This window comes from Anser cygnoides, chromosome 1 (genome assembly GCF_040182565.1).
Source record: "Anser cygnoides isolate HZ-2024a breed goose chromosome 1, Taihu_goose_T2T_genome, whole genome shotgun sequence".
NCBI classification, from domain to species: Eukaryota; Metazoa; Chordata; class Aves; order Anseriformes; family Anatidae; genus Anser; species Anser cygnoides.
In genome coordinates, this window is record NC_089873.1 from 64,614,792 (window position 1) to 64,638,444 (window position 23,653).

A 23,653-nucleotide genomic window follows, 5' to 3' on the forward strand; every position below is an offset into this window, starting at 1 on the left:
TAACCACATTTTATTTATACCTTTCCGTTCAAAAAGAAGTATTAGATTTCCTATTTACATATTCTCTGTATTACGTTTTCACTGTTCTCACTGCTAATTTTTGCACCAAATTAGATGGAAGTCACTTTTGCGATTGCTTGCTGAACAATGTGCTTTCATCAGCTGCGATTTTTATTCCCATATGCAGTAGTTTTTAGACTATTTCTAAGTTCTTACAGTACCAGTGAAACTGTAATTACCTAGCTGAGTACTTACTAACTAGTTGAACACAGCTTTCTATGGCAGAACCCTTCTTTCTTGTCTGACCCATTGGACTGATGTGAAGTGGTTGTAGGGTGCCCTGTCACTGTGCGCTGCTCAGCACCCCCAAAGCCCAGCCAGCAGCAGTGCTAAGTCACTGGAGGAGCGTGGTCTGGTCCTCTCGGGGGAAGAGCAGTCATTGTCATGTGCCATCCGTTCAACCCAGAGAGGCAGCATTAATGAGATGAAAACATACTTTTGGAAATTCACAGGTCTTGCACAAAAATGGAGCATTCCAACATCAGGCTCTGAGCACGCTGTCTCAAGATTGTTTTCTTTGGCCACATCCTATTATTTAACTGTTATTAACGCAAACTTTATGAATAGTGTCTGGGGAATTTTTTGATAGGCTTCCCATTTGCACACCTAAACGTGGTCAACTTGTTAGCTTTGCTCAGCATGTAGTCCTCTCACAGGTGTTAGGGCAGGTGACACTTCTTGATGAGCTTGAGTTTTTTGTTTTATAACAAACAAACAAAACCCAACCCCGGAACAGCAAGACAGTGAAGCAAAGAGGCTTAAAAGTCTTTTCTCATAGCTTGGATCTTTTTTTAAAAAGCATGCCAGTTATTGTACATTCTTCTCAATTAGCACCCCTACAGTAAAAACAAGAATGATCCTAAATGTCAGTTTCATTTGAAACGAGCTTCACTTGTAATTAAGAAGTTAATCGAGAATAAAATCAAGTCTGTTTTTTCCCACATGAACTATTCAGATGCGAAGTAATGAGTGAAATCTTTCTCCTTCACTAGATGTATTTCTGCTTCTTCCAAATTCTTTTCAAAGTGTTTTTTTTCCATTCATGTATGGTCTGGTCAAGAAACTAGACAAATGGCTTTTTACTTATTAGTGAAGGTCAAATAACAATGGAATGAAACTTTGCTTGATATTTTGATTTTGTTGCTGAATGAAGAAGGTTTCACGCTTTTATGCACGTGGTGTGGCTAACTTTGTGCTGGTGGCTAACAGCACAGTTCACTAGCTAGTTTTGACTGCTCTGGTACCACACAGGAAAATATCTGGCTTTTTGTGTTGTCATAAGGGAGCATTCCACTTCTTCAGCCTGACACTTAAGCATCAGACAAATCATGTTTTTACTAGCTTAACAATAGCTCATTCCTTTTCACCAGCATCTGCTTGCCTAGGATTAGGATGAGGAGAACCCCTCTGACTTGCAATATCTAAAATTATTCTGTTTATTTTTAGAAATATATGCAGGAGGCAAGGAGTCTAGGAAAAAATTTAAGGCAGCCCAAACTCTCAGACCTCTCTCCAGCTGTGATTGCACAGACCAACAGTAAATTTGTGGAAGGATTGCTAAAGGAATGTCGCATGAAGGTAAGTCCTCCCTCATCATCATCCATCCCTCTGCAGGCTCTCCCATTGCTTATGCTGAACATAAATAGCATCTGCATCTTCTATCCTGAAAGTCCTTCATGGCTGGAACAGCGTTGTTCTGTTGGTCTACCGGGCTGTTTACAGGGTGGATATCCCTTTGTGTTATATTTTTTAACTGCTAAGAAAAGAAGAAAATGTATTATCCCTCTTCTGTTTATGCAGTCCAAATTGGTGGGAAGAGTAAAAAGGGCAGGAAGGAGAATCAGGATGATCTCAAATATTTTAAGGAGGATTTCCTTTAATTGTTCAGATTTAAAGGTAACCTAAACATAATGGGATTGAGGCATTGAGACCCTCAGTCAAAAAAGGAAGGATTTGGCATGTGCAACTTGTGCATGCTGTTTATGCAGAGCTAATGAAGTATAGCAGTTTCTAGTATTAAAGAAGCTTTTATTTCCATTGAAGAATAGTTTCTTTATATAATGATAATTGTGTAACAAAAATCTATCTAGCTCTGTATTCTGTCTTTGATACTGGTCAATAACAAAGCAGCAGTGTAGGAACAGGACAATAGAAAAAGGATGTAGAAACAGGACAGTATGGATAAATAATACAAACTTGTATTTTTTAATTATTCTTTTTTAATTCATTCTCTGTAAAGATGTGATGTTTCTCAGGCCAGACTATTAGCAATGGTCTCTAGATTATCATCCCCAACCGTGTTTTAGTAAATTCATCTATAAATTCATCTATTCTGTCCATTGTGAGATAATGTTTTTTAGAAACCTTTTGGAATTCTTTTCTAATTTTTTTTAGACTAAACGTATGTTGGTAGAGAAGATGGGCCATGAAGCAGTCGAGTTGGGACATGGAGAAGCCAACATAACAGGTCTGGAGGAAAATACATTGATTGCTAGTCTCTGTGATCTGCTGGAAAGAATCTGGAGTCATGGTCTGCAGGTCAAGCAGGTTGGTAACTGGAAACTCAGGACTTTGTATGTACAGTGCTCTATCAAATACTGAATGCCCCCATACCTTCCAAGCTGCTGCTCGGTAGCGTCATTCCAACATAAAGCAGAAGGTATCTTTGGGCTCAGATTCGCTGGTTCATATCTTGTGAGGGTTTCTTTTTTTGGAAAGGCAGCTCTGGAAATTACAATGATGTTGTTAAATTGGTGTTTGGTTTCTTCTCTTTCAACCTTCAGAAGCAAAACCAGGGAGAGAACAAAGAAAGCAAGTGGTCCCACTGCTAGATCACTGGGACCATCCTGTCCTCTTCTGAGGTCTTGTGGCCGAAGAGAAATGAAATCATACCCACTACTGAAATTCTGTCCCACTGAAATGCCATCCCATTATTTTGCTGCATCTTTTCCATTGGCTGATTTATTTAAAGCTACTTCATATTCAATTTTTCAGGGGAAATCTGCTTTGTGGTCCCATTTACTTCAGTACCAGGAGAGAGAAGAGAAGCAAGAGCATAGTGCAGAGTCCCCAGGTGAGTACTCAGCAGTTCATGCCCTGGGGGGTCCATCACAGCAGGCCTGCGAGGAACGGTGCAACCACATGAAATTCATGTAGGAATTCCAGTGTATTTGCTTGCTAATATCACGTCTACGTTTTGAGGCCTTTCGTAATCATTATGAAGCTGCCTTGATGTCTGGACAAAATAGCTTGACATTATTGGAGAGAAATGAGGATGCTTACTATCCCTGTCTAGAAATCACTCAACGTCTGTTCTCTACCTTCATTCCCTTTTAGTCATCGTTGACTAAGGTGTGAGAAGCCGTGCTTCTTTAAGAGACTATTTGTGAAGCAGCTGAAGGCCTAGAGCCATAGCTAAGACATTTTGACTTAGGCTAGGACATTTTTCTTTCGCTGATCACAATCTGTCTCCCAAATCACAATGTGAATATCTCCATGTTCAATAAATCTTTATCCTGGTGGACGGTACAGTTCAGACATTGTGTAATTAATCTCCATCCATCAGTCTAGGCACCCAGTTTATGCTTTGGTTTGGCCTTTTGCAATCACTAAATTACTTCTGTGTTGTAAGAGAGGTTGGTTTTCTGATGACCTTGAGATCTCCTTATCCCGTGGTGGCTGCATTGTGCTATAGTAGAGGACTCTGAACTTTGTGGGTCACCTTTCAAAGACTCTGGAAATCGTCGCATCCTGCAGAGGGGAACTTTATGATTGGTCCTTGAAGATGCATAGATGGATGAACTGGTCCCACTCATCAAAAGAGTTTTTAGTAAGCTTCACTGAGTAACCTGCTAAGCAGTCTGACTGGCCGACATAAATTCCTGAGAACAAAATGTGTCACCACGAAGTAGTTTGATCAGAGGAGGGGAGTACAGAAATGCATGGCATTCTTAGCATCTTATGTGCTACTGTAGCTTAATTCTATCACATCCTCCTCAGTTGTGAGTTTTCCATAAAAACATACTACTAATAAAACTCAACTCACCAATGTATAGATTTATATTAATCTATTTCACATATGAAAAAGGAAGCTTTTTAAATTCCCAAGTTAATTGCTGAATTAAGGAAGAAATAGATAATGTATTAAGTATTTTTTCTTTTGTCTGCTTCCACATTTCCAGGATAGTGATAATGCTAATGAATAGAGATGTTGCAGTTACCAGTGACCTAAGATTGTTTTCAGCTTTATGTAAAACAAACGCATTGCAGGCCATTTGCTATAATTTTGTATTAATTTCATATATTTTCTCCACTGTAGTTGCTGTTGGAACAGAAAGACGGAAGTCTGATACAGGAATTACTTTGCCTACTTTGAGGGTTTCCCTGATACAAGATATGAGGTATATAATTTGATTTCTAAAGCATTAATTGTGGTTTTAATTGGGTAGCATAATGTAAAGATCCTCACTAGTTTTGGGTTTACAAAGGTTAGGTAGAATTAAAGCTTCTCCTCAGCCTGCATTCAAATCTAGACCATTACCTTTTTATGTTACAATACTTTTTGCATGTTTACTTATTTTAGGTAAAAGACAATGAAAAATGCACCAAGTTCTACTTGGGTTTTGGTTTTGTCTTCTTTGTCTATTCAACAGATACGCTGAATATTGAATCCCTTGGTACATTGAGTTTGTTTCTTTTTGTTAGCTTTAAATTATTGACCAAGTAAGTATGGTTGATACATGAAACAAAGGGACATAAAAATCTGCTTGCAATGTTCCTGAGCAATGGTCTGAGCAATGTTCCATTTTTCAATTAGCATTTTATGACCAATAAATGTACAAATGTAGAAATGTACATGAGCCTAGTATTTAGGTGAGTTTAAACTGGAACGTGAAGTTAGGGAAGGTGCTCTGTAGGTGACCTGGCTTTGGAGAGCGTTTTATGAAGCATTGTTTGAGAACCTGAAGGATTACAGAATAAGAAGGGGTGGAAGCTGATGTGACAGCACCAGACAGTTGTTCCTGAGGACATCTCCATGATCGAGCCAGGTCACACCACTTCTTTGACACTTCACTTGCCACAACCAAGCACTTCAGTGGGGTAGAAGTGCCATAGAAAAGAGGGCAGGAATAATGCAATAACGCTCCTCTGTAAAGAGCTGCAAGCAATTTAAAGTATGAGGGAACGTGAGCATTGTTTCTTGTAATGCCACATCCTTTTTCCACATAATAAGAAGGCACAATTAAGATTAATCAATGTTTTTGTGAGCTATCTACAATTACAGTGATGTGATTTTACCATGTGTGTTATTACCGATTGTTTTGTTCTGATGTGGGATTACATAGATTAGTCAGGTTTTTTCTGAAAGAAAATGACTGTTCTTCCCACCTGCGGGGTGCAACTACCTTGTTTTATGTTATCTGGTTTAAGGATCGTGCACTGTTCTTGAAGAATACAACATGCCATGTAGGGCTAAAATGATGTGCCGTTACGAGGGAACAGGAGGGAGAACACATGCAGTGTAATTAGGAGTATAATGTCAAAGGGGCTTTTTGAACACGTGTCTGTCATTTTAGCATCCCTCTCATGGGACATGGCAGCTATTTACTTAACCCTGTCCTGTGAGGCTGCTGGGCGTGTAGTAGGTCAGTGGAAGGAAAGGGTGAAGGAGGAGCTGGAGCGGAAACTTGCACACTGGGAGGGGATTCCCAGTAATGCTCACCAGTGCGTGTTTCATCTTCCATGCACTTGCTAAGCTCCCTATGGAAGTCCAGCACGAACCTGAGCTCTGCTGCTTGAGTCACAGGATTGCTTCCACTGCTTTTCAAAGTACAGAGGCAGAATACTACTTTTTGTGGTATCTTGGGTATTCATGGTTGTACACAAACATGTCTGGTCATACAAAACACCAGACAGATGGTGAGTTGAATTTGTCATGCATAATCTCGTGGCATCCTTTCTCCTGCTTGGAAGGAATGCTGGCTAATATTTGTTTGCACACACACATTTATGCTGAAGCTAGAAGGTGGGTAATTGTTAAATTGCCGGGGTTGTGGTGCTAACTGAATGAATGGTGAGAGGATTAAACGTTGCCTTAAGCACAGCTTGTTTTTGATGGCTCATGCAAGGTTGTGTAAACAACTTAAACAGCAGGGCTGAATCACTGTCACGCTCTTGGATCTGTGATAAGCCTGTGCTGTAGGTAATGCTGTGTGTCCTCTGCCTCCCTCACAAAACCATGCATCTTAGATGCATGCTCAAAGATGCTCAAATCAAAATGCTCAAGATGTTTATTTTGCTTCTTGCGTGGACCCAGAACTTTTGGTCCAGCTGGGCTCTGGTTTTGGGTCCTTCCCTTCAGGCAAGCCCTTCCTTGTGACCAGCTTTTGGGTCTGGCTGTGCCACCCCTCCCACAAGGAGTGTCCAGCCAGGGGTGCGAGACCTGGGTGCTGCACCCACAGAAGTGCTACGTAACCTGCTGCAGTCAAAACAGGCTGGGTTATCAAAGTCCTGAATGGTGCCAGCTAAACACAGCTCTCTTCTGGCTGCCTAGGCATCAGGAGCATTCGCACTGTCCTCGGTGGCGTGGTGATGCTGAGCAGCTGTAACCTCTCCTGGCAGCACAGCTATTTGCGCGGGGTATGTCTCGCCATACCCCAGCCTCACATCCAGCAGGGAAAGTAGATTTTTCTTTATTGCTAATGGGATTAAAAAGCAAGTCCCAACCTGGGGAATTGCACTGAAATTGCCGTTCGGTACTCTGACAAAAAGAGTTTGCTGCGCAGCGGTGAGCACACAGGGCTTACACTGAGGTCACTGATAAAAATAGAGCTGTTCTGACTGTCACCAGCGAGAACGAAATAAATCTGCGTTCCTGAATGTTCTGTTCTGCTACACTCTGCTCTGCTGACACCAAGACGGATCACCAAATCTTCTTAATGCTTCTGCCAAGCTGCGTGGTTGCAGATCCTGATTTGTCCCAAATGCGTGATTTATGCCAATCTGGTCTCAGCCAGAAACAGGTAATAAAGAGGGATAGAGCATGCATGGAATACAGTTGAGTCCATCTGTATGTGAATCCACTCACGGCAAAATAACATATTCTACTTACTGTGTCGTATTAGGTGTAATTTAAGCCAAGTCAGGGAGAGTGGAGGGGGAGGGAGATGTTCTGTGCTTTGATCTTCCCATCCCAAAAGGCAAGAAATGTCTGAAGAGAGCATCTCAGCACTGTGTAGTCAAGTGTAGTGCACGTCCTGCTTCTCAAGGACTCCTGACCACGTGCCCAGCTGTCTGCGCTGCAAGGTCTAGTGCTGGCTGCCACGCTCAGAGCCAAGAAGGGGAATGTTTCACAAAGGGCTTGCCAGTGCCAGGAGCGAGGATCTCTGTGGTGATTCAGCTGTAAGGCATCGCTGCTAAAAGAGGGAGGCTCGTAAGCTTGCTTACAAAGGGCAAAGACTTGTATGTGAGTGTATTGTGCCCTTCTGGTTTTGTTTTACAGGGCACTGAGAGTTAGTGCTTCTCACCTGTCCATCAAAATCCATCAAAAAGCAGGCCTCTGACACATCCATCCATGTGTCATGTTAGGAAATGGAAGGAAGCTTCTTTTATTTGAAAAAATAATAATCTGTTTTTTAAAGGAATTTGCACTAACCTAGGTTTTGCCCCTGGCAAGCTACCACTACTCCTATCAGCAGTGTGTTACTGATGGTTCTTCAGATACTTGCACACAGCACAGAACAGTGTGATGCAGACACCTCCGCTTGGATTGCAAAGGTCCATCTGTGTTTTGAGGCTTCAGGCAGGTTAGCCTAGCAGAGAGCAGTGCCGAGGGCTGATGAGCTATGTCTGGTATCCTCCTCACTTGTTCAGAGCGAATGCATATTTCTGGACAGCACTAGGTTGTGCTTTGCAAATTTGCTCCTAAGGCCCTTGTCCTATTACACTGGAAGTTCTATAAACAAGAGAGTGTTTTTCTCAAATAATGCAGGGTCTAAATATAACGCAAAGCACGTGTTTGGATATAGCAGATGGGGAAAAACACGAGACAGTGAGACTATACTAGTCAACACAGAAAGCATCAGTCACAGCATGACTTTGCTGGATTTTCTTTGGAGTAAATATTGCCACATTTCCTAACACACAGCAATGCACAGTGGGCTGTAAAAGATAATGGCAACAAAGATCAGTTCAAACGCAGCCGATGATACTTGGAGCCTGCCACAAAGGTTTGGAGGGCTGAATTGCCTGTGCACTTAATATGCAAACTGTGTGAAAATTAAGAAATTGCAGCCCTTTCTTTCCCCTGCTGGGAACTGTTAGTCATTTTTCTTGCTTTTTATTTAACTAAGTGGGGGGTTTGGGGAAGCAGCTTCAATCTGCCATGGCAGGTCTCTTCCTCTTCTAAAGCTCCTTGTGCTCTCAAACTGGAGTTTCTGACATTCTCCAAACTGAAATATAGGAAGTTTAAAAAAAAAAAAAGGCAAAACCGCAGTAAAAAAGCCCCAATATTACAGTTTTGCTTTCCTACAGACTCCGCGCATGGCGTTCAGATTACCACTTACACGAGGACCTCTTACGTCCCTGAAAATGTGATACTGCCTGTCACTGTTTTTCTCTAATAATCCTCTTTTTTTCTCAGATTTCCCATTGCTGCTGCCATTAGTGGGTTTGTTAGAGCCTTCAGACTAGACTGTGGTTTGGAGCAACTCTTAAGATGTGTACTGTCCACTGCCCTCCCAGACATACCTGTTTGTGTCAGGAGCTTTAGGGAGCTACTGTAGTATAAATGGGTCTCATAGGTGGCTGGTTTGGTTTGGTTTTCTCTCTACATCATAAGCAGTGTCTGTGGGGACATCCACCCCAGGCAGTGTGGGGATGTGCAGGCTTACCCCTGCTCACCTTGGCTAAGCAAGCGTTGGGACGCAGAGCAGCTGATGTGTGCCGTAGAGTGCTTGCAACACAACCTGCTGTGCCCAGGAGGGGCTGCCCCCGTCCCCAGGCCAGCCTGGGGCTGACAGGGGTCTCAGTGCCATGGTGCAGGCTGTGGGTCTCTGCAGGGCCATGTTAGAGGTTCATTCTCGTGGTTTTCAGACAGGTTTTTGTGCTTACATGTAAGTAATCACATGAACTTCTGTTGCACTTGTCACATGCAGGGGAGCGGATGGGATTTGGCTCTGTCTACCCTGCAGCATCTAATATCAAGAGACATTTTCCAGTCCAGCTGCTGCATCACACTGGATGCTATTACTTGAAGCTTGTAGGATTTTTATGATTCACTTATTTTTATTTTTATTATTTTCCCATCCATTTCAGGCATGTTCAGAACATGAGTGAGATAAAGACAGATGTGGGGCGAGCCCGAGCCTGGATAAGGCTTTCTCTGGAGAAGAAGCTTTTGTCTCAGCACCTGAAGCAGCTGCTTTCCAACCAGGCACTTGCCAAGTAAGTTGACTCTTGTTCTCAAAGCTTCACTTTCACATCTTTCTCACTGATGTACCAAAGGGGCTCTGCAGGCTCAGGGCACAGCCAGGTGCCTTGTCTGGGTTCAGTGGCTTCCAGCCAGAAGGGACTGAAGGGGTGGTGGAGGAGCCACTGCCCATCCAGCAGGGCAGGAGTCTGCTCATCTGCCTGGAAAACTAATTTTCAGGAAGGAAACATTAGGTTTTGGGTCAGTGCATTGATCCAAGCCACTTCACAGCCCCACAATCCTTATATCTTGTGCAAATGAAGCAGCAGTGTCTTTTTTACAGCGCTCCTGTGTTAACATTGACTTCAGCTGAATGCAGGCGCACGTCCTGACTGCAGCAGAGCTGGGCTGGAGGCCAGCCCTCCCAGCCACTTAGCAGCTCCCCCCAGTGCTGCCTCTTTTTGCGAGCACAGGCACTTAGGGATCTGCCTGTGTAGATGTTTCCTGACTGTTCTCTCAAGGAGATCTGTTTAGGAGAAAAAAGGAGAAACCTTATGAAAAGAAAACATCCAAGCTATTGCATGGAGTTTTTGGCAGAACTGGCTCTGTGATGAGCTATGCGCATGATTATGCTGGAAACTAACAAATACTCAAATATGCTAATGGAAAGAAAGAGGAGACAGTAGCCTCTTGGGTGATCAGCCAAAGATATGGTGGCAGATCTGTCTTTCCCTGAAGTTTCATTTCCCTCTACCTGTGCTAGCAGTTCACTGGGAGACTGCTGCCTGCAGGCAGTGCCACGAGCTGCGTGCTTTCTCTGAGCACTGCCAGGTTAATTCCTGGTGTGCCTTCGCGCTACTCTGGGCAACTGGTGATGTATGCTGGGTTTGCAGAACTCAAAGAGCAGCAGCAAAGTCCCTGTTGCTACTTGGTTAAATGGTCTGATGCCTCCTGTTTAGTTTTCTCTGCTGGATTATGGATCAGAAGGAAGATTACTTCATTAGACAAGGCTATTCGATGATGGGAAGATATGTCCCATGGTGGGAAAGCCTGAACAGGCTTAAATGGGGTTGCTGTGTGTTGGCACAGATCTGCTGTTATGAGTGGCGCTAGTTTACATCTGTGCTTTGCAGCAAAACCAAAACTGATCCTTTAATGAGATGAGCTCAGTAGCCTTGCTGTGGCACCATGGAGCTCAGAGTGGTCTGTAAAATACATGTAGCACCAGGAGTAAATGCCCTCGATGGTTTTCTAACAGCTTGTATCAGCTGGGGAATCTCACTTTCCACACATCCCTTGAACATCGACAAATTTGGTGCTTTTTCGACAAGACAGCAATGTGTTTGTTTCTACTAGGAAACTTTACAAGCGTTATGCTTTCCTGCGCTGTGAAGAAGAACGGGAACAGTTTCTGTATCACCTTCTCTCACTGAACGCTGTGGATTACTTCTGCTTCACAAGCGTCTTCACCACAATTGGTGAGTTGGAGAATCAATTTTTTTCCCTCTGAATAAAAATCTGTTGCTGTCAGGATTTGTGAGAGGGGATGTTGCTGTTGCCAGTGTCTGAGTAGCTGAGTCCTCATCTATACCTTGTCTGTTGTTGCCCAGCACATCGGTGCTGGATGTTGCTGTGGGAAACCAGCGGGAGAGCAAGGTTGTGGGGGAGTGTTCAGGATAAGAGCACTGCACAAAGGAAAGTAATCAGCAAAGAGTGCTGCAGCACTCGGTTTTCCTCTCTCAGTTGTATAGTCTCTTTCATCTTCCCTCCCAGGCAAGTCCTCTCCATCCTAATGCTTCTTTCTGGCATTCACTAAATGTACACCCCCAACCTTCTCTCTGCAGACTGAGAAAATGATGGAGGTCTCAGAGGGTGAAATGCAATGCACTTTGTGCTCTGCTCTATATTTTATATTTCTTCCTCTCTTTCCTTAAATGCCCAAAGATTCCCCCTCCCTTCCCTTCCTGTAAGAATGAGAGCAGAGATCGGATCAAAGTCTGAAAATGAATCTTTCTCTCTCTAGCACTGAGCAATGCCAAGAAAAGCAGGCCCCCATGGGATGACCTGATTATTTGGATTCACCTTAGCAGCCTTTAGCTTTCATTTAGCGTGAAGTGAACCGAGTTTTACATGGCTTTCTCGTTCACCCGTTCTACTTTTTCTCCTGTCAAAGAAATAAATCCCCCCCAAAAGTAGCACAGTGCAAAGGGATTTACTGATCCTTGATTACCTTGCTTCTCCAGGGGATTCAGCCTGGCAGCTAGGACAAGCGCTAGGAATGTAGGGTGGTGTTTTGCTTCGGGTTTTTGAGTGTGATATCATTGTTTTGCACACTAAAAGTGAAAAGGCTGGCTTGGCTTATACAGCCAAAAAGGCAGCTTGGGAAACATAAGGAAAGAGAGCCTTGTAGCGTTAGCAAGGAATATCTGAGCCGTATACAAATGGGGTGGGTGTCTGAAGTACGTATGGGTGGCGCAGGATTAAGAACAACATAACAGCAGTAGTAGCAGTAATGATGGGGGGATGTTCACAGAGATCTGAGACGTCGGCCATGCCGTCAGCACTTGGGGCTCCCCCTAACCCCCTCTGTGCCCCCAGGCCCGCCGGGGCTGGCCGGGCGCTGAGGGAGGCTGGGCGGGCCTGCAGCACCACCGCGCGGCGCCGCCGCGTCCCGCCGCCAGGCCGGGCCCTGCCCTCGGGCACCTCCCGGCGGAGCCAGGGAGGTTTCGGGAGCCGCTGCCGAAGGCTGCCCTCGCAGATCGCCTCCAGCAATGAACTAATGCCGGGGGAAACCGCCCCCGAGCGGCGCTGCGGGGCAGATTTTCCTGCCGGGGGGCTGCCGTGACCCTCTTGGCTCGCCTTCGGTGGGGAGCAGTGAGGGGGTACCCCTCACCGTGCTGCTGACGCCTGGAGCCAGAACATGCCTTCGAGGGAGCAGCGCGGTTTACCCCAGAAATTGCGTACTTTGAGGGGAAAAAGAAGTCACAACTAACTTATTTTTCCTCCCTCCCCGTTCTCAGTGATCCCGTATAGGTCAGTGATAATCCCCATCAAAAAACTAAGCAATGCAATAACCACATCAAACCCGTGGATTTGTGTTTCGGGAGAGCTGGGAGACACAGGCGTAATGCAGATTCCTAAAAACCTCCTAGAAATGACATTTGAGGTGAGTGCACACTCATTCCATTTTACATGCCAATTTGAAACATACTCCCCCCAGAAAAAAACTTGATAAGGATTTATTCTCTTGAGAACACAGTATGTCAGGTTTTCAAGGTAGTTATAAATTCAAAATCGGGAAAACAGTGCTGCCTGCCCACCCAGTGCTCAACGAAAGTTTCCCTCAAGCACTTTTAACCACAGGCTTCACTGCTGTCACTGTCCCAGCCCAGGGCTCCTCTTCTCACCGTTAATCTATTGCTACATCTCATTCCCTTCCAAATCTGCTTGACATCAATCCTAATTTTCCTTTTCTGGGCTCACTTCTGACTACTCATTTCCTTTTTCTTTTTTTCTTTTTTTTTTTTTTAACCTTCTTTCAAACTGTCTTCCCACTTAACACCACCCTGGTGCCTTTCAGACGGTTTCGGCTCCGGCCAGTCCCACATTTCCTCTCCTCCCACTCCTTGTCTGACATTGCTGCATTCCTTCCAACCAGCCAGTCTAACCCCTGTGCTCTTCAACTTCCCAGCTTCAGGTGCTACCACCAGCAAACTGGAGAGCTCCCATCCCCATTGGGCACATTTCTCTGTGCTTACTGTGGTTTTCTCTTGGCGTTTGACTTCCCAGTGCTTCCCTCTGCCTTCCTGCCCATCAATTTTAAGTTGGCTTGGTGCCACCCCAAAGCAGCTGGTGGCTGCAAGGAAAGCCCCATCAGGCTCCTGTAGTTCCAGGCTGTACCATATGCACTAAGGAGTGATTACGTAGGAATAACACTAAAATTGAAGTTGCACCCATTAAGCATATGCAGACTCACCTTAAGCAACAATTGTGTGTTTAAAAAAAATAAAAATAGATAGCCCTTTGCCCAGATATAAGTGAATTTTGACAGACAAGCTATTTTCCTAATTTGGTGCATGCCTCACATTCAGACATCAATATTTTGTAGAAAAGCTCTCCAGGGTTCTAACAAGCAAAACAGCGGACATTTCTCAGGACTATAGTAATACAGTTCTGTAATACTCTTCTGACTGAAGTTTTCCTAAAATACAGACTTGGGTAGCCACCCACTACGGAAAATGTCAGCCCAAGCTGCTTGTTTGGCAGAAGCAATGAAAACCAAGGTCTTGTAAGGGAAGTGCTTAGGTGACATTAATAGATGTTTCTGTCAGCCCCACCTACAATTACATATTGCACTGGAATTCACAGTCCCTTGTTTTCCTTGTTCTGTTTCCTTGTGATCTTAAGCATCTCATGTGAGTGATTTTTGTCTTGCTCAGCAACGAGCAAGTTGATTTTCGAAAATAATAAAGGATCTAGGGGCTACTTCATAGTGTGGAGTGGTTCCACTAAAGCAAAGGTCAGTGTGCTCAAAATGCAATTTTGAGAGGCTGTTTGCTCTGAAGGTCTATTTCTTCTACAAAGGCACATCTTTTTATCACCATAGCTCAGAAATTTCTAATTAACACTTCTCAGAATTATTCAGAGCGAGTTCTCACAGCAAAGAACATAGTCTCTTCGTAAGCTTTTAATGATTTTTATTTCAAGATATTTCTTTTCTTCCATCTTACTCTGAAACAACAATTATTCTGCTTTTCAAAACATTTCTCATGTTTGGTTGAAAATATTCGCTATATAAATCAAAGGAAATTGAATAAAAACATACATTTGAGACCATATGGAGGGTGGGGGGTGCCTGTTTTGTTGTTTTGTTTTGTTTTAAATTAATTTAAAACTGTTATTTGTTTCAGTGCCAGAATTTAGGAAAGCTGACAACTGTTCAGATTGGTCATGACAACTCAGGGCTACTAGCCAAGTGGCTGGTTGATTGTGTCATGGTCAGAAATGAAATAACAGGACACACATACAAGTAAGCAACAAGTTTTAATTGTCTTTGTCTGAAATGTATACTGATTAATCTAGAAAAAGCAAGGTGTTCATCTTCTCAGTTAGGCAAAACTACGATGGAGCAGTGTGGGCTGATTTGGGTACCAGATAGGGTTGGGTTGGTTTTCCTACCCCCGGATCTCTCATTTCAGAAGCTCTAGATTAAGCCAAAAAATCTGATAAATATTAAATGAGGCTTGAATGTAGGTTTTTCTTTACATCTCTCTAAGACAGGACAGACAGTATGGATGCTTTTGAAGTGATTCATATGTTTATGTCTAATAATTAAATCTCTTCATTCAAAGTAGCGTGGTAAAATTGTGCACAGGTGAAGTCTTTAAGCCCCATGAGCTGGAATGACAGATTAGGGCACATCTTTGGCTTTTTGCTTTTCTTGTTGTTGTTTTGTTTTGTTTTGTTTATAAAGCATTTGAATGTCTCAAGTCATATGACAAATGTACAGAAACTTCAATTACAATGAAATAAAAAGTTACAATGATTTCTTAATCCGTTGAGTACATACCTCCTGTATAGAAAAAATCTCCCAACTCATCCTTGTTTTTACAAAACATCTGACAAAACAGGCTTAATTATTTTCTTGACTGTGGACTTTGAAAATTATGACTCAGATAGGTGAGCTCCACAGCTCAGGGTTGTGCACAGAGTATGGAGAGAAGTGGGCGGACATGGGTACAAAATCTGGTAGTATGGACAGGTGCACGAAGTTTATTACGACTGAGATGGGGTCAGAAGTATGGGAACAGCAGCTGGGGTTTGGGTATGAGGAAAAGTCACAGGTTCAGTTGAGTGGAAACTCTGTGTGAGGATTTAATTGTTGATCATCATAATATTTTTAAAGGCCGAGTATCAGTTGTGGTTGCAACTGAAAAATAACCCCACAGAAATCTACATGTGGCCAGTTAAATAAGTGAATAGCATTTTCTGTTGTCCTGTGCTTTCATACTAGCTTCGCATACTTCCTTTTCCTTAAGGATAAAGGTGAGCGTAGTTTTCTGCTTTGGTCTTTTGAGTTGTGGTGCAGGGGAGACTGCCTGCTGAACTCTACTTTGGGAAGATTTTTTGGCTGCTGAGTATTTCCTGCCTGTTAGCAGTGTTTACGGGTGCTAACTCTAGCTTTGAGATAAAGCTAGGCTACCTGTGTGGCTGACCTGTGCTTGTGCTGGGTGCCTGGCAGGTTTCCCTGCGGGCGATGGCTGGGAAAGGGCGTTGACGACGGCAGCTTGGAGCGAATACTTATTGGAGAGCTGGTGTCCTCCACGTCCGACGAAGAGCTGGGAAAGCAGTGCCGTACCCCGCCCCAGCAGAAGTCTCCTACCACAGCTCGACGGCTGAGCATCACTTCTCTCACAGGAAAGAACACCAGTAAGTCCTTTCCTTCATCCATGGGTCTCTAGAGAAGGGGGCAGAGGCAGAAATAAAGCTTCTGTGAACAGAGGAACAGCCACAAGCTTATGAGTTTTTCCTGCCCCTGTTCCTGTGCCTGCAGCTCACTCTGTGATGACGAATGTTGCCTCTTTCAATGTCCCCATTTGACAGTTGAGAGAGAATAACCTCTGTCCTTGGAGCGTGGGGATACAGGATGGGGGAGGAGGCAGCAGCAGAATTTACAGTAGCTGATGCTGCTCAGCTTCCTGGCCCTCCCTGCAGTCGGCACGTAGACAGGCATCTCAGGAGGGCAGTTCAGAGCCTGATGTGGGTGCTGAGAACTGCTTTCTGGAGGGGTCCATCTCCAGAGGGAGCCATGGGGACATCAGCTTCATGTCCCTCACATTAGCTGTTGTGAGTAAAGGCACCTGGCTACAACAGGGCACAGGGCTGTAAGGGCCATGTGAGGCATTCTCCTCTACTGCATACAGGTGAGCACAGAGTGGATCGCGTTCATAAATCTATCTAACTCCAGTAAAATTAGAGGACATGATTGCTGAAATGTCAAGCAAGGAAATACTAGCCTCCAAGAGCAGTGCAGCAATTTAAAATCATCATGGGACCCCCTACAGCCCTTTATGTATGTGAGTCTGCTGAAGGAGTGGGAACCAGAGCTACTTGCAGAGCATTTCCTAGGGTCTGAGAACAGTAGGGCCCAAAAATTCTGGTTTAGACCTGCCAAAGACTGGAGGTCATCACATGTTAAAATGATGCTGAGTTAATCCATGCTTCCAAAATAACAATCGTAGGACAAGTTCATGGCTATATATTTATATGAAAAACTAGTAAGGACTAAGAGAAGAATAATAAAAATGGTTAAAGTCTGGAAAATATCTGCTTAAAATGAGGTTTTAAAAGTTCAATCTGTTTTAATCAGAAAATGAATGAGGGACTAGATAACTTTCTTGTATGCACTTGTATAGGAAGATGAAATGGTAGCAGGTGGAAGCATAGCATGCTTCAGCAGCAGAAGCGTATAGCTAAACAGATTCAGAGCAGGAACAGGGCATACATTTTAACACTGAAGATGACTGACTTTTGGAAGCATCGGTAAGGAATATCCTCTGCCTCTGTTTCCTGACAGTGTTACAATGACTAGACGTGGGCCTAGAACAGAGACTTGTGGCTCAAAAATACATTGTGGGTGCAAGTAAGGAATTCATGGGTGCAGGGTTTTCTGAGTTGCACAGAAGCGAGTCAAACGACTTGTCTACAATCTTTCAACCTATGTCTCTTCACCAGAGGGTTGCTGTACTCTGTGATGAGCAAGATGTGATTAACTCAGATAAAATATTTATCAAGCCAGCTCCTTGGGTTGTGCATTTTTAAGTAGGGCAATTTATTTGACTATTCCAGGATTGCTCGTCAGTTGCTTATAATTAAGGCTCAGGTTTACTCAAGAGAAATGACTCCCTGAACTCTTCCCTGTTAAAGATACAGAATAATTCCTGTAGTTCAAGCTATGTCATTGTGATAATTTGATGAATGTTTTAAAGTTGGTATCTTCAGCTAGTTTGCTTTCTACCATTTCACAGAGCCTAATGCAGGGCAGATCCAAGAGGGAATTGGAGAAGCCGTGAACAATATCGTGAAACATTTTCACAAGCCAGAGAAAGAGGTACTTCCTGCTTACCTGCCTGGTGTCTGCAATGCATGTCAACATGTTTATAAACAGAAACTGAGTAGTGGAGACTGTTAACCTTTAGATTTGAAGGCTAGTGGCATACGAACAAGACAAGGTGTTCTTACAGACTCTCTTTCCCACAGAGAGGGAGCCTTACCATTCTGTTGTGTGGGGAGAATGGTCTGGTCGCAGCACTGGAGCAGGTCTTCCACCATGGGTTCAAATCGGCTCGCATTTTTCATAAGAATGTCTTCATCTGGGATTTCATAGGTAAGCTGGTGTGTGAATTGGAGACCAAAGGAGTTGAGGGTAAAATGGCTACTTATGCACAGGCCTGGGATTCTTTTCAACTAGGGTGACATTTTTTCCTGCCTTTCACCTGCTCCGGGTTGCTTAAAATGAGTGAGAAACAGGATGGAAGGTGAGAAATACGGAACTCCACATAAAGTAGAATCTGTGCAGAAATGTAAGAGCATTTCAAATTCTAGTCATGTATTTATAGATGAATGTTCAAACAACTGTTTTCCTGCCTGGAAAGGATGTAGGCTGGAGGCTGGGGTAGAGTGGTAGTTGATGCTGGGAGGAAAGTAGGTAAAGGGCAGGGAGTGAAAGGTTTAGGTTTCTAGTTGTTTGAGAACTATCCTAATCACTGCACTGCTCTTCTGGTGATGCTTATTTGTAGGCCTGTGTTGCAGTAATTTAAGGCTTACTTCTTCCCTTAAAACAAGTTCACAAGTTGAGATTCTTAGCCTTAAGTCTAAGTACTTACTCAGAAAATGTGAAAAATGAAAGCTGATGGTATCACTACAATGAAGCCATTGACAGACACTCCTGTGGGGCTCCTTGATGTTAGATATGTGCATTGTACATCAGCCTGTCTGATGACCAGGCCCTGTAGCAGAGGGGGAGATCATCACCTATCTATTGTCTTCAGGGTGAGGAATCTACATACAAAATGTGTGATATCTCTTCCTGGCTTGTTTAAGGACTCCCTTTTGTAATTCGCAGTTGCAATGAAGTACTTCTGCTCACCAGGTTCTGACTTTTCTCCCCGCTACAGAGAAAGCCGTTGCCTATTTTGAAACCAGTGACCAGATCGGAGACAATGAGGAGGCCCTTCTGCTTCAGAGATCTTCATGCAAAACCTTCTGCCATTATGTGAATGCCATCAATACAGCTCCAAGGAACATCGGAAAGGATGGCAAATTCCAAATTCTGGTTTGCCTGGGGACAAGGTACCTGCCTGCTCTTCATTACATGCCTTCTCTTGTGCTAGACATTTCGCACAGTTACTACCACCCTTACTTTTCCATTTTAAGACATCTCATACCTTCTATATCCAGTGCCTATTTTAGGCGGCTTTAATAGTAGACAAAAAATTGCAGCAAAGAAGTACTAATAATACATGGCTAGTGTCTAAACCTCTAAGAATGTTTTTAGCTTTTTTAATAGCAGTTAGCTTGACAGTCATATGTACGAAATCTGTCTTGAAGCTGTATTTTTGATGAAGTGCAGACTTTGGGAACGCAGAGTTTCTTTACGAGAGTTGGCACATTTCTAAATCCTCATTGAATCACTTTGCCTATGAAAAGGGGGTGTCTATTATAATTTTAACAAAGCTATTCTAGATGAATCTTTCTTTCCACCCAGGATGCTTCCTGTCTTGCACTTGTGGAGAGGAGGGGGACTCAGTTTATTTTAGGGGGGAGCTGGAAATAAATACCTGGATACACTGAAAACCAACTGGAAAAGCATCTGGTTTTTTTGTTGTTGTTTTTTTTCCCTGAGTTTTATTTTTCCTTTTCCTGATCTGAAAATGTTACTGAATTCTTTCAAAGCCAGTTGTCCACTTTTCCATGTATCTTTCTATTTGCATTCCTACAGTACAGACAGGTGCTTATATTTTACTAATAAAGTCGAGGGTTTTTGTTATGCAGGAAGCTTTTATGTGCCAACAACATGCATCACCCCAAAGAGACTACGTGTTCTGGGTTGTGTTCTTGGAGAAGAATTTCAGTTTGAGATCTGTTGTACTTCGTGCTACACTAACTCCTTTCACCCCCTTCGCAGGGACCACCTGCTGCCTCAGTGGATCCCCTTACTGGCAGAGTGCCCGCCCATCACGAGGATGTACGAGGAGAACGCTCTCCTACGGGACCGCATGACTGTCAACTCCCTTATCCGAGTCCTACAGACATTGCAAGATTTCAACATCGTCCTAGAAGGATCTCTCATTAAAGGAGTGGATGTTTAGCATGGCTTTGCTGAGAACTTCATTATTCCTTTCCCGAGCAAGCAAACCGCAATTGGAGACCTGTCAGGACTTGAACGGGACGGTAGCGCACCACTGCAAGGCAAAGCTGCCGGAAGAAGCGGGAGTGGGAAGCCCAGTTTGTGCCCCATCGGGACTGTCTTCTAAAGCTGCAGAGAGCTCAGATGCAGTATTGTAGTTTATTTGAAACAGAAATTTAGTATAAAATAGAGTATTTTCATGTGTTTAGATGTGTGTAAATATGCTATCTTCTTTAAGAAATTATATTACTCTAAGAAAATTTTCTTAGACTGAATGTTCTTGTTCTGACTGTGAGTAGCTCAAACCCCGGGGAAGGGCTGGGGGAGGGAAGGACCGAGGTGGGTAGGGACACTGCTACTTGCTTGCAAGGAAGAAGCCAATCGATGTGTAAATACAGCGCAAACTCAGCAGGGCTTTTTTCAGGTATTGCAAATGAATACAGCAAATATCCTTATGTAGCCATTGTGATCGTCTCACTCTTGGAAATGTTGTATGTGTACGCTGTTTACCCTCCTGTACGTGGTCTCCCTTTGTTTTTTGTTTGTTCAGAGCCCCAGCCCTTTCCATGCACAGAAGTTGTCTCGTCTTTTTTATTTTTTTCCCATAAGGTCTTTTGTGTCACTTCTGATCTCCAGAAGGGGAGACAGGAGCTGAAATGCTTAAACACTGGAGAGGAGGGCTGCTGAGCCCCAGAGCCTGAGACCTGTTTGAATGCTGCTGCTGCGGCCGGAGATGGGGAACAATGGCTTGCTTGGTTCGCTCACTGTGTCCCTCACCTGTCTGTAGTAGTTCTGGTGATTCCCCCTCACCCCCTGCCTGTTTGTGTTGTGGATTACTTATTACTTCCCCCCCACCCCACCCCCCATCATTTTGAGGAATTTGGCTTGTACCGAATTCTTGCTGTACTTGAGAAGAATCATTGCTATAGAGCCACAAGCACCGATGTTGCTGTGCTACTGAACTATCTCAGCCGGTCTTGAAATCCTGTCAGGTCACTAGTCTTCCTCTAGCCCGCAGAATGAGCATTCCTAGAAGTACAGGATCTTTGAGTTTTATTTTTCTTTTTAACTATCCAGGTACAAAAAAGGGAATGAAACAAAAGGAGAAAAAAGCTGGTATTTTGAGGATCCTCCTACATTCTTTCCAGTTAATGTGTTAGTAATACAGTCTGTTTATATAGCTATGGGTCTTGTGGAACTGGGAGCAACTGAAATCCTCTGTGCTCAAAATTTAGCAGGATTACATTAAAATTATCATGTGGCTACCATGCAGCTAATACAGAGGGTATCTTCCTTTCTCGTAGATGGGAGTTGTAAGTGTCTGAGGGCATAGTAAACTTCATCTGTTTTTAGTTCTTGCAGGCTAGTTTAAATGCAGGTGTCTGCTCTAACATGTTCATTCCCTTTGATCTTGGCCGTTTCATTAGTGGATTTCTGTGGATGTCTCACAGCTAGAGCCGTCAGCCGTGGCTTGGAAAAAGCCCTGACTGGCACTGCAAGTGCATGGCACCTTGCTCTCAGGTGGCGTCAGGAGAGGCTTTGGAGTGACGAGCAGCGGCAGGTCTCAGCATTGTGTGCATCTGGTGGAGTGAGGGAGGAGAGAGAGCTAATGAAAATGAAAGAGAATGAAAATCAGGTTTGCTGTCTCACCTGACCCCTGTCAAACTTCTCTACTTTCCTGTGGTCCTTCTGCTGTCCAGTTCTTAGAGCAGCGCTCATTTTGGTGTTAAAGTTTCACATCATATTCCTGGCCAGAAGAAAACTCTTCGTGTGACTCCATTTCAATGGAAGGGAGAGTTTTATGTTATAGAAGGGTGATGGTAGCTTTTTGTTTGTTTGTTTTGTGGGTATTTTATTTTATTTTATTATTTTATTTTTAAGACGTTAAAGAAGTCAGGGAATTGTTGACTTTAACGGGAGTTTCAGCTTTTAATAACTGTTCCTCCCTCCTGTGCTTGTACTTCCTTAAACTGACTAAACTCATCCCAAATACTGTAGGCAGCGTTGCTGTGACACTTCTGTGGGTGGTGAGTAACTAACATTAGGGCTGTGAATGGTGTCATGAGTTAGTACCCAGAGCCCACGGCTGTGTGACATCTCTCTTACGTTTCCAGAATGGTGAAATGTGGGGTGTTGAGGTTTTCTGAGTGGCCAGACAAGTCTGCTTAAAGTCAGCAGAAGATGCATGATAACCCTTAAGCAGCAATTGAAAATGTTTCCCTGCTACTTAACTCTATCAACAAATTACACATTTAGCACCAGAAGCCATGTGGCAGCATTATTTGGTAATGACTGCTTGGGCGATGTTTTGATTTCTATTACAACTCAGGCATTTTATGTCTAATAATTGCTGTACATGATTTTTTCACGCCCAGCCTAAGTGGCTTTCATTTTGCTGAAATAACAGCCTCTTTAGTCCTTGGATTTCTTTGCAGCAGCATCTGCGTTTTTTAGCTGGATACTTCTCAAAGTTTACTGCTGCATGGTTCGCAAAACAGTATTTATGACTTAAGCAGTCACAGCATTCACCCAACACAACACGGGTTAAGTGCAAGCAGGATAAAGTAGAAACATGGGCACCTCTAAAGGTCATCCGTGGATGAATAAACAGTGCACACTGACGAGGGCAATAACTACATGAAGTCTTTCTTAAGTTAAAATGAGTCAAAACCTGAGAAAATTGAAAATTCAAAACAGGGACTTCCCCTATTTCAAACTACATTAAGGAGCGTTTAGCACTTACCTTGGACACGATTTCACGTCAGTTTTTTTAGCAAGCGTTGACTTGTTTGTTTTTTGTCAGGTTTCGCATCATATTAATAATAATACGATAAAAAATGATGTATGTCTAATATTTCCTTGTAGGCAATAAAGCACCCCAAGATACATCTAAAGGGGCACAGCCGAGTGCCTCTGGTTCCTAGAAGACTAGTTATTTGACAACCTTGGGAGTACGGTTCTTTGTAGTGAATTTTTATTCTTTCATGTATGATTTTTTTTTTCCATAGACTACTTTTGTTTATTGGAAACTGTGAGGCTTTTTCTGTAAGGTTTACAGAAATCATTCTGTCCACTAGAATGCTGAGAAACCCATCTAAGCTAACACAGTTTATACTTCAGTGTTAAAGCACCTTCATTGGTTGAGAAAGGGAATCTGCGAAAAGACCAAAGCTCCCTGGCATCTGCTCTTAAAAAGAAAAAAAAAATCCTACTCAGTACCTGTTTGCAAATGTCAGAGTTTGCCTCATTCAGTTCTACTAACATCCAGCATGGTGACTGGAAAGAGTCAGAGAATCCAACGCCTCACTGTGTACAAAACGTGTATTTATAATTCTCTGAAGCGAATGCGATTCTGTTTAGTGAAAAATCTACTCACGTTTATTCTGAGTTGGCATGTGTAATTAGATATCATTGTTCAAAACAGTCTTTTTAGAATAGTTGTGTGAAGGTGTATCTGAGAAAATTCCTTCTTTCAATCAAATGAAGGTGCGCATCTTCTGGGGAAGTATTTTGTGTTACACTTGAAATGTACAAATGTGCCCTGTATAGCTTCCAATGATCCTTAAATGTCTCCATTAAGTATATTTTGTCTTTACATTATTACTAACTGAATAAGAACTGGATTATTTTCAAGACGACATTAGTAAAAGTATTGTTATATCAAGCACTTTAACATACATATCACGAACTGACATGGGTTTTTCAGGTTTTGAAGTACATTGAAATACAGCTTTTCATGCTATGTCCTTTACAAATAAAACTGTGAGAATAACGGT

At 43.2% G+C, this 23,653-nt stretch overlaps 1 protein-coding gene across 2 annotated transcripts in view; it reads left to right on the forward strand.

Moving 5' to 3' along the window:
- The window catches only part of DENND5B (DENN domain containing 5B), a 110,286-nt gene extending 86,637 nt beyond the window's left edge, over window positions 1–23,649 (forward strand). For both annotated transcript variants that reach the window (XM_066998487.1, XM_066998494.1), the window contains 13 exons: window positions 1,507–1,638; window positions 2,455–2,607; window positions 3,055–3,133; window positions 4,379–4,460; window positions 9,376–9,504; window positions 10,826–10,947; window positions 12,490–12,635; window positions 14,380–14,498; window positions 15,711–15,898; window positions 17,497–17,579; window positions 17,729–17,855; window positions 18,646–18,820; window positions 19,656–23,649. In XM_066998487.1, coding sequence (XP_066854588.1) covers window positions 1,507–1,638; window positions 2,455–2,607; window positions 3,055–3,133; window positions 4,379–4,460; window positions 9,376–9,504; window positions 10,826–10,947; window positions 12,490–12,635; window positions 14,380–14,498; window positions 15,711–15,898; window positions 17,497–17,579; window positions 17,729–17,855; window positions 18,646–18,820; window positions 19,656–19,839 — 1,719 coding nt within the window. In that variant the 3' untranslated portion in view covers window positions 19,840–23,649. The remainder of the gene's footprint in view (window positions 1–1,506; window positions 1,639–2,454; window positions 2,608–3,054; window positions 3,134–4,378; window positions 4,461–9,375; window positions 9,505–10,825; window positions 10,948–12,489; window positions 12,636–14,379; window positions 14,499–15,710; window positions 15,899–17,496; window positions 17,580–17,728; window positions 17,856–18,645; window positions 18,821–19,655) is intronic.
- The last annotated feature ends 4 nt before the right edge of the window (window positions 23,650–23,653 follow it).